At 34.2% G+C, this 17,445-nt stretch overlaps 1 protein-coding gene across 14 annotated transcripts in view; it reads right to left on the bottom strand.

Annotated features, from left to right (window-relative positions):
- The window catches only part of NBEA (neurobeachin), a 509,325-nt gene that overhangs the window by 268,600 nt on the left and 223,280 nt on the right, over positions 1-17,445 (bottom strand). For all 14 annotated transcript variants that reach the window (XM_068673009.1, XM_068672960.1, XM_068672963.1 and 11 more), the window contains one exon: positions 16,824-16,951. In XM_068673009.1, the coding sequence (XP_068529110.1) occupies positions 16,824-16,951 (128 nt within the window). The remainder of the gene's footprint in view (positions 1-16,823; positions 16,952-17,445) is intronic.

Raw genomic sequence — 17,445 nt, 5'->3', positions numbered from 1 at the left:
TCTTCAGACAGTAGATATTCTGACAGTCAAAAAAAAAAAAGGAGAATGAAAATGTTCTACTCTCATTGTGCAGGCAAAAAGGCAGAAACTGGTTGAGGTATCTTCACAGAATCAAAAATAGAATCACGAGAAACAAAAAATATGGCAAGCTTTGAAAAATAATGGCTTCTTTGATTGAGGAAAGCATACAAATCTATTTTCTGTTTTCTCCCCTAGTGTCCCCCATTTAACTCCAATGTGAAGTATTTCCAATTCAAACTAAAACTGTTGCCTGCATTCTTCAACTGCATATAAGTTCTTCCTATACCATCTGTATCAAATGCCATTAAGGAAGTTAATGTAATTACCAAAATACAAGTGGATATTTCCTGCATACAGCAAGGTTAAAAAGGTCATTGTTTAACTGAATGGAGTACTTGCTCTTTATATTTGCTGTTCTTAGTACTTTTCTTCATGGTCTATTCTCAGCCCATTAAATATAGCCATCAAAATTCAGCAATTTGATGGCAACAATGACCACATATATGGATGCAAAAATTGGGAGAATCAAGTGCATGACCTTAGCTAATCTGGAATAAATGATGTATGCCTGGCAATTATCTTGAAATGCTCTGGTTTACATGACTTCTTTTTCAGTGTTCTTCTGGTGCCCCAAAGATATGCTAATTATTTCTCTTCACTATGACTTATTAATGTCTAAAAAAGATTAATTTCAACATTACTATTTTAGTCATGCCTATGGCATTAATGAAATCATGGGTTCACAACCTTGAAGTCACCATGCTGAACAAGTCAGTATGAATTTCTATTTTGAATAAATATAATGTAAGCTGATAAAATAATTTATTTAAAAAATCCTTATGAAATAAGATCACATTTTTGAACTTCTTTTTGTTATTATTAATACAATGTGTGTATGAGTCTAACTGAATACCACCACAATTTCATCTGGTCTTTATCAAAGTTTGCCTGCATTTTCTTTCAATGATTTTACTTTGCCAACTTAAACCCTTATTGGAACTGGATGCAATTGTAATATTAGGAAAAACAAAAAGTTAAATGTTTTAACTCTTCTATTGAACTTAGAAAAAAGATGTGATTAGCCAAACTTTAGAGCCTGCAGAAGCTGCAGAAGTCTTTCACTCACTTATAGCTGTGACTTAACTGAAAAGTCTCAGGTATGGTTACAAAAAAGCCTGAAAAAGTTTACTCTGTTAAGCCTAGTTCACAGAGAAAAGTTGGCCTCACAGAGAAAACATTATACCATGCCATCAAAACTACAGGAGCTTGGTATAGAAAATAAAGCTTATGATAAAATAAAGACATTCTAGTGTATGCATTATTATAAAATTAACTTAGAAATGAGTATAACGTCCTAAAATTAAACAAAAAGATTCAGTACCAGAATTATGAACCTGTACCAGAACTATGAACCTGTATATTCAGTGTACATTCAGAATATGAGCCAGCAGTGTGCTCAGGTGGCCAAGAAGGCCAACAGCATCCTGGCTTGTATAAGAAGCAGTGTGGCCAGCAGGGCTAGGGAAGTGATTGTCCCCCTGTACCCTGCTCTAGTGAGGCTGCACCTCAAGTACTGTGTTCAGTTTTGGGCCCCCTCGCTACAAGAAGGACATCGAGGTGCTCGAGCTAGTCCAGAGAAGGGCGACAAAGCTGGTGAGGGGTCTGGAGAACAAGTCTTAGGAGGAGCGGCTGAGGGAGCTGGGTTTGTTCAGCCTGGAGAAAAGGAGGCTCAGGGGCAACCTTATCGCTCTCTATAAGTACATTTAAGGAGGCTGTAACGAGGTGGGGGTTGGTCTATTCTCCCATGTGCCTGGTGACAGGATGACAGGGAATGGGCTAAAGTTGCACCAGGGGTGTTTTAGGTTGGATATCAGGAAGAACTTATTTACTGAGAGGGTTGTGAGGCATTGGAATGGGCTGCCCAGGGAAGTGGTGGAGTCACCATCCCTGGAGGTCTTTAAAAGACGTTTAGATGTAGACCTGAGTGATATGGTTTAGTGGAGGACTTGTTAGTGTTAGGTCAGAGGTTGGACTCGATGATCTTGAGGTCTCTTCCAACCTAGACAATTCTGTGATTCTATGGAATTCTATTTTTTACTTATATTTTCATAAGGTCAACAACTACTTTATACTTCCTACTGATAGAGCTTTTCATGTACCTTAAACAAAAATGTACATTGTTCATATTGTTCATTAGTAATTAGTACTGGTAATTAGTACTGTATCTGTTCCCATAATCCTCACTGTTTTACGTGCCAAGACACAGAATAGGAATTTTCCCCAGTTAATTGATGAATTTACATGTCTTCATTTTTATAAGACTATTACCTTTTACTCCTTTCAAAATTTGTTAGCAATGGTGCAAAAAACTCTGATGACAGTTCATGCCGATGACAGACACTAAAGCATATCTTGGCTTTGACAACACTGAGAAAAAAAGAGATTGATATTTTGGTTGTAAATCCAAGTTTGTTTTTGCAAGATCTCTTTATCCTGCCACCAAAATCTTTACAAATATTTTCTTGAAATATTTTGCGAAATCCAAACTGGAATCAGAGAAATAAGCTTAGTATTTCTTTTTTTGACCATTAATTAAAATTATTTGGATATTTTAAATCTCCATTATTCTTTCTCTGCCATACGTTGTCATTCAGATTCATGGTTTTAGTCAACTACCAAGTTGCTGGCAAGTGCATTAAAGATCTGAAAAGCATAGGGGGGAAAATATAAAGATAACTGAAAAGTTTGTAAGTGTGTAAAAATATTAACTGAAATGAAAGATTTTCTTCCTCCAAGCAAAGTGATTATTAGAAAATAGAGGTGCCAACCCTTGCCTAGGAAAAAATAGAGGCATCAAAACTGCACCAAACAGTGAGAGACATCAAATTTGCCAGAAGAAAAAGAACTAATTTAGTAGCTACAGGTGATGAATGGGCACAGTTTTTGTTTTGTTTTGTTTTTCAGTTTTAAATGACTTACAGTGCAAAGGACTGCAGAGTGGTCAAACTTTGATGGACTATTCTTCTCAAGGAAGGAGAAAACAAGAGTATGAATGTAGGAATACAGTAATTAGTCCTCCAAAGCAGAATATAATGTTTTGCAAGATTACACTCAAAATTGTTTTTTATATAATCATAGATATCATACTTTGTAGACGTTTAAATTACCCTAATAATCTTAGCTTATGAAAATAAAAAGTTGGCAAATATTCAGGAATTGCAGAAAGTCTGCAGATGGAAATCACAGCCACGTTGCATAATAATTATAGCTCCACTTTTACTAAATGAAAGAAAATATTATTCCAAAGAAAATATACTCACTAAAGCAACAAAGTTAGGCTAATGTATTTAACTATTCCCTTCAGTAGCCTTGACTGGCAGAATACATTATCACCAACTTTAGGGACAACAAAGGATGACTGCAGTAGTACTCTGGCCTATCCTTTGTGTGGGTTGCCTTTACAGAGCAAAAGATGACACAGAAAAACACAATGAATGTGAATTTGACTCGGTGCTTTTATAGTTGATCAAGAGTGTTACATTTCCTACATTTGTTTTTGTACATAGAACAATAAACATAGAACAATATGTGTAATATTCTTTTTATCTGTTACCACAAAGTCTAGGAGAGGTATCATCCAAGTTATCAAATAAAATACTTTTGAAATACTATCAGAAATCTCTGGAATTCATAGCTTAAGATAAATACCTCAAATTAATACTGATAGGTCAATCTAAACAATAGATTTTTATCTGTTGAAACCCAAATCAAACTTTTCAGTTCTTTTAGTCAAATTTGTGAAATAAATCAGATTTAATGCTTGGATAAAATGTAAAATTTTAACAATGTTATATAATAGTTTCTAGAATTGTATTCCTAAAGGAAGAAAACCTATACTTCTTCATGACTGCAGTTACTAAAAGGAATCTAAATGGGGACTATAAAATATCCCGACAGAATCACAGAGTGGCAAAAACTCTTGAGAGCACATCTAAAGAAAGAGGATTTATTGCAATGTATATGATTGACATTTTAAAATTACACACTTTTGTACTCTGATCCCATATGATATTGACAAAACTGATTCTGGTGCCACATTACTCTGAAGACTCTAGCCTTATAATGATATACGGAATTTTTTTCAAATTTCCATTAGTGTTAATGGGATGCACAAATAAATTCTCATTCATCAAATGAGACCATTTAATCTATACAATAAAATCTACCACTACTATCCAGTTTAATATCTCAGTGAAAATTTTAAAAAATGATCCATTTTTTTTTCATTAAGCACCTGTGGTAATTCTTTTGTTGCCCAATGGTCCATTCAGAATGACTCAATACATGCATTTGTGTTTCTGTGTCCTCTTAAAAACAGTATCACTTTGAATGGGTCTCTTTTAAAGTATCTATTCTGATGTAGTGAAAAAATACACTTTTTTAATTGCTATACTATAATTGATTTTAAATTTATATAAATCTCTAATGTATCAATTGAGAAATTGTTCTATTGAGCAAAATGACACAAAATTATTCTCTTAATATAAAAAACAAACAAAAAACCACAAATGTTAATTATAAGAAACCAATTCCCTGATAAATTTAAGTGCAACATTTTATTTTATTTTTGCATAATATGAAAATTACCATATACTAGAATATAATTTAGAAAAACAATATGATTCTTTGTCCAAAGTCCTATTCTAGACAGGGGGTCAAAACAGCAAAACCACTGATCACATTTCACTGCATCTGATCAAATTAAAACACCTCTAACCTTGAAAGTCTCTATAAAATTGAACTATTGCTTCTCTGTTGAAGTCTACTTCAGTTTCAGGTAGATGAGTAACATTTTTTTTTTTTTTTGGTGGAAGCCTGGAATAACTTAAAAATAAACTGCATTCAGAAAGAGGTACCGGAAAATCCAAACCTCTTATTTATCTAGGAGGAACCTCAATGGAGATCATTCCAATTATTATTATTATTACTATTATTATTTTGAAGCATCTAACAGCCCCATAGGCAAATGAAAATATGATCCTGAAAGTCTTTTGATTCTCCTCTCTATCCAATGATTTTGTTGTTGACTGCACCTGTGGCTAAATTTCTGCCACAGCTGGACATTTAATTTCAATAGACGGAATAAGAAAAAAAGAATAGAAAATGTCATTTAAAAATTAATTCAAAACATAAAAAGTTAAAAGATTTTCCAAGTTCTGTCATGTGAAAGTCTCTCAAGACTTACTTGATCATGTTGCTATTTTTAGGAATAAGTGTGAACAAAACCTACTAAATTAAAACAACTGATAGTGAAGAAGTTGCCATATTTTCAACACATCTGGGAAAAAACAAACCAACCAACCAAAAAAAAACAAAAAAACAACCAAAAAGCTATTCTAGGTCATACTTGTCTCTCACCATTTTCTTTTTTTTTTTTTTTTTTAAATTAAGAAACTTCTACCCCTCTTTTCTCTCTCTCTCTCTCTCTCTCTCTTTTTTTTTTTTTTCTTTTCTTCATTCTGTCACCTCCTCTCAAATCTGAGTTACAGGAAATACATTTCAAAAAAATTACCTCAACAGTGAATTACCTTCAAAGAAGTTTACAATCAGAAATCTGGACTTGAATTTCATTCACTAACATAATCAAATACGTATATATTATAGCTTCACTAGACCTGTGATGTTTTCTCTTCATCTCAGGAACCCTTTTGAGTTCTTTCGGAAGCTGTCAAAAGTGACATCTTGAACAAGGTGTAACATAAGTATGATCCAAAATTATGGTTTCTAAAATACCATGCTTTCCTTGAAAACCCAACAAAAGAATATACTTCAAATGCATTGAATGTTATATTTTCCTTAGCTTAAAAGGTTTTTTTTTGTTTTTTTTTTTTTTTTTCTTTCCTTTGGAAATTTATCGGCTTTTTCCTTAGCTTCAGCCTGTAACTTATTCCTACTTATTGCTATATTTTCCCTACTAAATTGTTTTCTTGTTTCTTTCTCCTCTTTTATTGAAGACAGGAATTGCTTCCTTGCTCTGCCCCAACCCCCTTCACCCCCTCCCTCCCAGTTCTTTACCCTCTATTTCTTTCTGTTACATTACTTCCTATTAAAGGTAGAATATTGTCAGCATGTCATCATAGCTTTGTACAACTGAAATGGGCTGCACAGCAGTAAAACTCTTTATTGGTCCTCCTTACTTCTTGTATTTCTTCTGTTTGGCAACCTTGTGGCCATACACAGGCCAGAAGAGCACATCAGCAAGTGAACCACTGCAACTAATTACAACATAAATGCCCAGAACTCATGCAGCTTCATAAATTTCTAAGGCCAAAAAGATTTTAATCTGGTCTGATCTCCTGAGTAGCATAAGGCACTGAATCCCAACAGATACATTCTATATCTTGCTGGGTGAGGCAGTATTTTGTTTAGATGGTCATTGCTACCCAAGAATTTGATAACGATGGGACATGGGTGGAGGGGTGGGGGAAAAAAAAGCTTCATTTCCACAAAGGACTTTGCTGACCTTGGCTGGCAGCCATCAGATCTTGCTCCTATTCTGAAGCCCGACTGACAAATGGTAATCATTCTAAAACAGCGTCTCTCAAAACACAGAATCATACTGCAGCTACAGATGTCTTGAAATAACTTGCATTTCTTGTGTTTCAGTTTCCTTTATTTGCTTGACAGTAACATTGTTACAGGCTCTCCCTAGGCCTGCTTTGACATCACTTTGCCATCTTAATTTGACATATCATAACTGTCTCTACTGTCTGACAAGTTCTTTCAGCATGAGGATCTCCCATTGCAAGAAAATCTCCACAGACAAACATCACTATTAGTATAAAAGGATTTGATCATAAAATTCCACACACCAACAGCCAACAGACAAAAATAAGACATGATATAAGACAATGTATAAGTTCAGCAGTTTTTGGTTTTGTTTTTCTGTGGCAGTAAATGTTGACATAAAGCTAGACTGAACATACTAAAGACATCTTTATTTTAACTCTCTTAGTCCTTGCAAAACATAATTCCATTTCTGTAGGGAGTTTGTTAACATCTAGATAAATAAAGCTGGATGATTAATTAATGCATATGCTATTGTAATGCCTTTTTCTATCAAAAAATGAATCTTGGACGTATACCTACTTTTAAAGTTCTTCAAATGCAGGGGTTTCTCAAGTTAATTCAAGAGTTTTGGCAGAATATTATTTGTTTGTGCCTTGAAGGTACAGAAAGAAGCACATCCATATCCAATAGGATGAACCACAGAAGTGCCTTTAAATCATCAGATCAAGTAAGGGAGTTTTGTTAAACTTGGTTACCGATAAAAATGTTTCAGTCTGGGTCATAAGAGCAGGTGATAAGTAGACAGAAAGTGAAGGAATATAGAATGAGAAACTGTGACCAGCCCTAATGAGATTAGATTGTAAAGAAACGGGATGTAGAGATCAGGCTACAGGGAAAACACTTATTAAACTGTACCTCATGAGAAATACATCTTTCAGGGCAAAATCGGATACAGAGATGTTATTTGCACCCTGTAGTTTATCAGTTAGGTAGTTCTCTGGAAAATATTGCTGGGATAATAAAGTAGATTGATTCCATTTTTAAGCCTGTAGAGGACAAAGGGTGGGGCAAATACCAGCCTAACTGTTTCAAGTCCAAAATCAGTCAGAGTCCCCTGCTGAGTTCTGAATGATGAATTAAGTGGAATAAGAACCGGAGAACCTCTGCCTGTAGGGAGCTTCAGTCACAGCATGAACATCCTGTAGATACTGAATACCTTTTTGGCATACCACCTCGTTTTTCTTTGGACCTGGACAGTGGAGGAGAAAATAATAAGGAAAAAGAAGGTGGCTGTTCTTAAAAAATTTGTACTTAGTCCACTGTTACCATGCACTACTGTTGTATACCTGATATGATGAGTCCACCTACAGGTGATGTTACAGTAGTGCTCAAACATGTTAAGAATTTTCTCAAGAATCATTAAAATTAATTAAAAACTATTTATATGAAATAAAATTAAATAGATCTCTTGTAGATCGTAGATCTCTTGATATATATATCAAGATATATATAATAAATATAAATATATATATAAATAATATATATAAATAATATAAATATAAATATAAATATAAATTATATATATAATAATATAAAATATTATATATATATATAATATATATAAATAATATATATATATATAATATATATATATATATATATTATATATATATATATATATATATATATATATATATATATATATAAAATATATATATAATATAATATATATATATATATTTCCTATATATATATATTTCCTATATATATATTATATATATATATTTCCTAGTAGGAGACAAACTTTAAAAAAGAAAAAAAAAAAAGAAACGAAAATTATATTCCATGAAAGTGGAAAGTTAGGAAAAGAAGGAAGAAAAAGGGACATCTGACCTTGATCGTAGAAATATATATGAGGAATATGAAGTCATCAGGGAGGATATTCTATTAAGACTAGAAGGCTAGCCCTTTCTAGCCCTAAATGGCTTGCAACTGGCTAGTAGTCAAAGGCTACTAGTTCAAAAGTTCAAAAACTTGAAAAATAGAATTGTGGAATAAGTAGGATCTGAGGACCACAAACAGCTTCTAGTCTTAGGTTCCACTGGCTCCATATATACAGGCTCCAGTATTCTGTGCTTTTCTTCATGTGCTTTCAAAGAACAGCATTTGGTATGGTTGGTTTTCTAATCATGTTATTTTTATAGTAGCACTTTCAATAGTAATTTAATAATTTCCAACATCTAGTGGCTTCTGTGTTTACAAGGACAACTTTCTGAACTTTCCAGCAAATCTTAATTTATTTAACTACCAGCATTTGTTTTCCTGAGGGCATCTATTTAGTTATTTATTTAGTTATACTTCTGTATTTTGTTTAATATATGTAGTTGATTCTAAAAGCTAAAATTTTAAAATCTATTCTAATTCTAAAATCTAAATTTTACAATTACAGAATCACAGAATTGTCTAGGTTGGAAGAGACCTCAAGATCATCGAGTCCAACCTCTGACCTAACACTAACAAATCCTCCACTAAACCATATCACTCAGCTCTACATCGAAATGTCTTTTAAAGACCTCCAGGGATGGTGATTCCACCACTTCCCTGGGCAGCCCATTCCAATGCCTCACAACCCTCTCAGTAAATAAGTTCTTCCTGATATCCAACCTAAAACACCCCTGGTGCAACTTTAGCAAATTCCCCGTCATACTGTCACCAGGCACATGGGAGAATAGACCAACCCCCACCTCGTTACAGCCTCCTTAAATGTACTTATAGAGAGCGATAAGGTTGCCCCTGAGCCTCCTTTTCTCCAGGCTGAACAAACCCAGCTCCCTCAGCCGCTCCTCCTAAGACTTGTTCTCCAGACCCCTCACCAGCTTTGTCGCCCTTCTCTGGACTAGCTCGAGCACCTCGATGTCCTTCTTGTAGCGAGGGGGCCCAAAACTGAACACAGTACTTGAGGTGCAGCCTCACTAGAGCAGGGTACAGGGGGACAATCACTTCCCTAGCCCTCCTGGCCACACTGCTTCTTATACAAGCCAGGATGCTGTTGACCTTGGCCACCTGAGCACACTGCTGGCTCATATTCAGCCGACTGTCCACCAATACTTCCAGGTCCTTCTCTGTCTGGCAGCTGTTCAACCACTCATCTCCCAGCCTGTAGCTGTGCTTGGGGTTATTGCGCCCCAGGTGCAGGACCCGGCACTTGGTCTTGTTGAACTTCATGCAGTTGACCTCAGCCCATCGGTGCAGCCTATCCAGATCCTCCTGCAGAGCTTTCCTACCCTTGAGCAGATCGACACATGTGCATAGCTTGGTGTCATCTACGAACTTACTGAGGGTACACTCAGTCCCCTCATCCAGATCATCGATAAAGATATTAAAGAGGATCGGCCCCAGTATCGAGCCCTGGCGAACACCACTAGTGACTGTGAATAATGTGATTAATAACATTTTTTTTTTCTCCATTGATAAAGTAATATAACCTAGGGAAATTCTACCTAATGGAGTCTACACACATTTTGGATTTTAAAGATGCCCTGATCATTAATTAATGTAACAATGATAATATAATCAAGGGCATATAATCAAGGTGCCAACAACTATTTCTACCCTTAAGTTACACTGGTACCACACAAGCCAAAGACAAAGGAGAGGGCATACGCAGTTAACCTCTGTTACATACATGTAGTCTAATACATCTTAGTAAGTGTCCAATTCATTAGACGGTGGTTCATATATGTAATTAATTATTGGCAGGTTTATGTTCAAGAAAGTGACAGATGCTATGCATTTTCTAGTTGCTATCTGGATCTCTCATCTATAATGTTTCCTGCCATGTTAAACATCTGTTCAGAGCACACTTCTGAACAGCACAGGAACTTCAGTAATTCAAGAGTTAAATCTCCAAATCAGATCAATGTGTATCCTCTTCACTTTCTGGTATTTATAATGATGTCCTTTTAAAAGCATCAAAAAGGAATATTATGTGAGAGAAAAATGTTCTGTGATTGGTGTGGGGGCCTTTACAGTTTGAAAATTTCACTGTGGATAAATAATGAAGACTTCTGCTGTGCTACTTGCTCTTTAATTTTTCCTCTGAAAACAAAATTATCAAACTTACATTGCAATACTAATGTATTCTGAAAAACAATGTGAAAGATGTAAAACTTTGAAACTTGACTCAGCTGGCGTGCACATGAAAAATTAGGTAGATTTGAAAATCTACTCAACCTTTCATCATTTTGTTGTTCCTACCATAAAGACTTCTAGAAAACTGGTGTTATTTTCTGTCTCCATGAATATTGGACTCAGCAATATTCTTTAGACAAAAACACCTTCAGGCCCAGAGCATTTGGACAAGTAAGAATAATGTGTGGAGCCTTCCAGTAAGACACTAAGATAGAGATAGAGAATCACAGATAGAGAATTTATTACAATGAATACATCAAATTCCAACAGCCTATAAACAGGAGTTTGAATTTCTTTATTATTTTTCTGTTTATGAAGAGATTACAACACGTACAGGCAGGATTTCAACCACCAGTAATAGTTTTCATCATATGCATTGGAGAATTTCAAGGGTTTTCAAGAGGGGGCTACTTTTCAGTTTTTCCATTTATTCCCTACACAATGATGGTATACCCCAAATGATACCACATAGCAGATATTGAAGTTGATGAAGAAATAGTAATGTAATTACTGCCTCAGCCAAGACATTGTAGGGTATCTTTTCTTTAACCAGACACCTATTTTCATGAAAATTGGAGATACCTTTTAAGCATCCTCTGTTACACTGGTTGAAGCTGGCTAACACAATCAAAAATTATCAAAATAATTAAAGGCTGATCCTTGAGTGGATCCAGTGAGATCATATAAGTCTTAGAACCACAAAAAACACATAGTTATGCATTCATACACTGAAATATGAGGACCAAACTATAGCTGTCACGAGCCTTATATGTGGGTTGTCTGACTAAACAGGCTTCTTCAGGCAGAGAAAGTAGAAATGGTCTCATAGACCATACTAAAATGAGCTTCAACATGATAATTAAAGAATTCCACTGAAAAATAAAAATCAGTTATATATATATGTATATAAATCAGGAGAGAGTCTTATTTCATGTTGGCTTGAACAGTGACCATCTTCGATGCCTAAAAGGCATGATATATTCTCAACTGTATCTGGCCAACTGTGGAACAAGAAGAAAAACACCTTTTCTTACAGATTGCTGCTGGTAGCTAGCTGACACTGAAGACTATCTATCTATGACCATGCAAACAAACACAGTGATGGCAACATTAGAGAAAATTAAGGTCAATACAGACTATCATTATGTGAAGGGTACAGCACAGAGGAAATGGGGATTCATGGGTTCTGAGGTAACAATAAAACACCAAAACCATTCAGCAGATACATCATATTTTTTGTCTTGAGAAGCTGCACTGAAGATTTATATTTAGAATGAAAATTTAAACCACTTAAAGACTATAAGTAACACTGATCTCAATACTTGATGATAAGTCCTAGTAAAGTTCTCCACCTTATTTACCCTCATTATGTGTTCTGTTAGTAGAAAGACTGAGATATCTGGTAGTATCTTACTTTTGCACACATGGCATGAGGATCTCTCTTATCTTTAGTACACTGGATAAATCCAGATGCTTATGTTGTAGTTCATGGAGTTTATCTCCCATTCATCAATCACTCTTGTACCATGCTCTTTTTTTCCCTCTGCAGTATGTGCATACCATTCCTGAAATACTCACTACAGAAATGAATGGTAGCAGGTTTACTGAAGTTGTGCACAGAAATGAATCTACTCTTTCTAAGCTTCCATGGATTGGACAAGTCTTTGCTGCCTCAGCATGAAGCTAAAAGAGCTCAGAGTATGCTAATTAATATAACAACACCTACTTTGTGTGGTTTCTTCCCTCACCTCCTAGATATATCTGTCTAGATTTAGCTTGCTCTTTGTTCCTAGCTATCCAACTCAGCATTTGGCTGTGTGGAAATATGCCTATTTCTTAAGTTGCAGTTATTCCACAAAATGATTCAGCATTTCTCTTCAGCAAAATGACTTTCTTCTGTCTTTTTTTTATATCATTGTCTAATCAGTTAGCTTTGCCAGAAATAGTTCCATTGTGTAGTTAAGACTATTATTAAAAGTATCAAAAAGAGGATCAAAGTGGCTCACAGAAATTTCAACATTATGAATAGTTTGAGTTTTACTTAGAAGCAGTTAATCCTATTTAAAGCAAATTTTAAAATCATAACACTATGTTTGTATTCTCTTTCTCACTTGTAAATGTTTATCTATTTATTTATTTTGTTCAGAATGTCAGTTAGTTTCTTTGCTACAGACCTGGAAGCAAATACAAGAAGTCAGATTAGTTGAAAGAAAACACACATGTAAACACAAACAAAAATATTTGGGATGTGGCAGAGTGAAATGAAAGAGTGAGAGAACAGAACAGAATGAACAGGAAAGGAAATCTGTGCAAGTGCATGCCATGACTCCACTTTTCTAGCATCTGTGCTCTTGAGCACAACAATAATAAAAAGGTGCTGAAAATTTTTTGAAGAGAAAGCCAAGGGCCACATTAAGCACCAAATAGGACTTCTTATTTTTTTTTCCCCTCCAGAAACTATAAACGACTTCCAGATTACTACAGTATTTCAGGAAAATGATTATCCTGTTTCTCCTAATACAAAACTCAGTATTGTTCAAGGAAATCAGAAAGAAGTTGTGATAGTATTCTTAGATGCCACAGTGATGCAGCACTTGTGGTCTTTGGGAGCTTTTAAAGTAGTGCCATTGAGCACTCAAGTTCTATCTCTCTATCCAAAGGAATGTTTTGGGCAATTTTTCAATTGTTTCAAGAAGTCTCCTGTCAAACACCATACAAAGCTAGTATGGCATTACTATTATTATTACATACATCACCACTTCTATTGAATATTTTCATAGGGCCATGTGGTGAGTTAATGAGGAGAAACTCCTATCAGCATTTAAACGTTTTTTGTTTTATCTGATTTGAATTGTGTATGTATCGGAAACATATCACATGTATGTCAAAGAATTTGTAAGAGATCTTTTGGAGAAGGGGTATCTGGCTGACATTCTACCTAAGTAATCCCACAGGAAATAATAATAATAATAATAATAAAAAAATAAAAAAATGGTAATGTTTGTTTGGTATCTCACCAAAGAGAAGAGAAAGGATCATTTGTGACTATGTTTCAATCTTATTCTTGTTGTTTAGGATACTCCAAGTACAGCTGCACTGAAAATGTTTCTACTTATTTGTACTCAACAGAGAGAGGATATAACTTTTCTTTCGAATATGTATCATATTACAGTTGCCTGTAACATTTTCACCTAAAAGCTAGAATGTTGTAATGCACCTTGCATGGAAGGTATTTGCAGACCATATGGAAACTAGAGTTAGTGAAAACATATCTGTGCAAGTGTTAAATGGAACTCCACAATGAGTATGGCTAAGTTTAAATATATGACCTGCACATATTGCATGTTTGTTTCCAATTAGATTCTATACTGACAATTTTAACCTTTGCAACTTCTGTTCTCTGAGGCATTGAAGAACCTCAGGTGATGAACCACAGTAATACTGGGCCATTTTTGGCATATTTTGTTTAAAGCTATTTGCAATCAACTGCAGTCATTTTTAACTTATCAGTAAGGACACCTTCCACTTACATAATATTCTGGAAAGTGGATGAAACATTTGAAGAACAGTGAAGTGTATGATGCCTTTGAAAAAAAGAACTGGTTTGGGGAAATGAGACCTATTTCAGTAAGTAAATGGGTGAAGAGTTTTACCTATAGCAATGCAGTGTCAGATTACTACTTGATAGGGTTCCCCTTCTATCAGGGGGTCATTTTGAAAAACAGCACCTTCAGATTTGATTAAATGAAGTTTATTTGTTCTTTTTTAATTCCTGTAAGTAAAACCTTTACATACAAAGCAACAGATTAAACTATTTCATATAAAACTGTCAAGCTAATTGGTACTTGCCAGTAAAAAATCAAGTTTAAATTATCTAAGCTCAAAATAAATTCTGCTTACTCAAATACCTTGAATTACTGTACTGATAATCTCTGTTTTGCAGAGTCATTATATAGAGAGCACTTTCAGGGGATAAGACTTTACCAATAACTTTAGTTATTGGTAAACAATGACAGGAAATTTGCAAGCAATTCAGGTAAAGGATTAGGAGAGAATTTAGAATTCTCTTTTAAAGGGAACTCAGCTAGGTAATACCAGTTTAGTTGAAATCAAGTCTGCAATGAAGAAAACTAAGATGAGAAGTACACAGTGACTGTAAAAGTTACTCTGTGAGTTCCTTGTTAAGAAGAAAAAAGTCCTACTGCTTTAGTAAGAGTGAACAGAAATACGAGTCCTGAGGCATATAGTGCACGAATCTAACCTCTGATTGGATTTTTCTCTTTATAGATTGCTATTTCAACATTTTGGGAAGAAAGAACCTTTTTATTTATTTATTTATTAAAAATTAAAAATTAAAAATGAGAGCAATTGAAGAAAAAGGTAAATACAACACTAAGGAAAGAGTGATAGAAAAAAAAAGTAATTTGGAACTCAGTGTTTGGTTCATAAACAGTTATTCCTGAGAATGAATTGTATGGCTGAATCATAGAAGAGACAAAATTTGGAAAGGCAGTCAAAGTGGATATTGGAATAATGCTACGGCCAACAAGACCAGATCTCTGTCTGGACAGAAATGACATAGACTCATACTGCCATGTACTGTGGGGTTCCTGTGGCCTGTAGCTTTTCAGTCTTGTCATATGCTGAAAAACGTTGGACCCCTGTCCACACTACAAATTGGACCAAAAGATGAAGTAGGAACAGCACTGGAGAAGAAACCTTTAATCTATAAAAGAGCTGAGGTGAAACTAAGACAATTGTATTTGTATTCTATAAAAAATATAATGCAATTAAACAATCGTCAAACAGAAAAAAATAATACTGCTGCAAATTTTAAAATCAACTTTACTGAAATGAAGACTTAATGAAACACATCAAATATTTTACAGTCATCTCAATGTTCTCACTGAATAGCTCAGCTTCAGGTGTCATTAAGTGAGAACAGCAACTTACACATAGCTATGAAATAAACAGTATTATTAAAAAAAAAAAAAGTAAGTTTCTGAGAATTATTAAGCTACTTTACCACTCACTCCTTCTATTAAAAAAAATATATATATCAAAAAAGGAAAATGCTATTTAAAAGATTTGAGTCACAAGGTCAAATATTTCTAGAATTAAGAAGAAAAGAAGGCCAACATGGGGTATAATAACTAAGAGCATAGGAAAAGACTCTACCTCTACACAAGTATTTAGAGAAAATGTATATACAGCAGAAGGAAGAAAAACTGTTTTGATTTCTTTTGTTTTTCCTGCAGACATCTTCACACAGCATGAGTTTTGCATTAATGACTCTTATACCTCTCAGTAAACAATATTGACAGTTAATTGACAATAAGAAATGAAATAAAAAATTTCCTTGACTGAATATGTTCCTCTGGATATATGACATAGGAAAAGTGCATGCTCATGTCATTCCCCCATCACTATTTTAGCTGTGCTAGTAGTGATTCATTACTTTCTACATAACTTCAGGATTACTTAATGGCTCACTTAAGAGTTTTCATTATTTTCTCAAATTTTATAACTACTTAGTGGTAAAGACAATGCATAAAAAAATCATTGAAAGTGTTCAAAGATACTTCTCTTAAAATAAATGCACACATACATACATAAATGCTTTTTATTCTCCTCTAGGGACAGCTCTTTATCTGCCCATGTGAATCCAATTGACCCACCCAAGGAAACAGTTTCCCTACCAAATCTAGATGCACATATCAATAATATTGGACCACATTCTTCAATTTATTTTCTTCCATAAGAATTGACTGTACTTTTTTCAACAGTTTCTCAAAGTCAATATGAAAGACACATTATTATTCTGAGGAGCAAAAAGCAAATTACAGAGAGATTTTTGCACTCCAAGGTGACAGGATATCTCAGGGTAACATTTTTAATTACTCTATATAAAGTTAAATGAGGGTAAGTGAAATCACAAGACATTAACAATTAATTCATTTATTTATCAAAAATAGTAGAAAAGAAACAGTATTCATATCAAACTACTAATAACTAAAATAATATAATCTTAGAAACAGTACCTTCAATCAACAGCTCTTGTCCATGACTGCCCAACAAGGTACGAGATAGGAAAGGGGCAAAATCAACAAAAATTTCTCTCAGGAGAGGGGCCACCTTTTCTAAGGCTCTTTCAAGCTTTGCTGTGATACTGTGGAAAAACAGAGACCATGATTGGAAGAAGACTTAAAACTTGAAATTAAATGATGTCAAATCACACCCGTTTTTAAAAGTTTCTGTAAGATTCTTTAGAGAAGAAAATGATAATAATTTAAATTATTTACATGTGTTTAAATGGTTTTATGTAAATGAAAATGCCATTCCAGATTCAGCAGTGTGGCAGCCTTTTAAATTCTACAGAATTGACAGAGTTCCAAAACAAGCAAACTTTTTTTTTTTTTTTTCTCATTTTTAAACATGGAAGAAGAATGTCAGATATTTCACCTATCTCACCTTTTTTTTTTTATATATTTGAAAACTTGAAGAGAGTAGTTTTTTTCACATAATGCAATCACAAATAACTTGATTTTTTCTTCAAGCTTTCACATAACAATATCTGTCATTGAAATGGTAGACTAAGAAATGTTCTAGACAAGGTAGAAAGGAAGTGCTCTAGAACAGGAATAAAGAAAAATCAATGCTATT

Source organism: Anas acuta, chromosome 1 (assembly GCF_963932015.1).
Source record: "Anas acuta chromosome 1, bAnaAcu1.1, whole genome shotgun sequence".
In the NCBI taxonomy this organism is placed as follows: domain Eukaryota; kingdom Metazoa; phylum Chordata; class Aves; order Anseriformes; family Anatidae; genus Anas; species Anas acuta.
The sequence above is the reverse complement of the archived record's forward strand: the minus strand, read 5'-3'. Positions and strand labels throughout refer to the sequence as shown.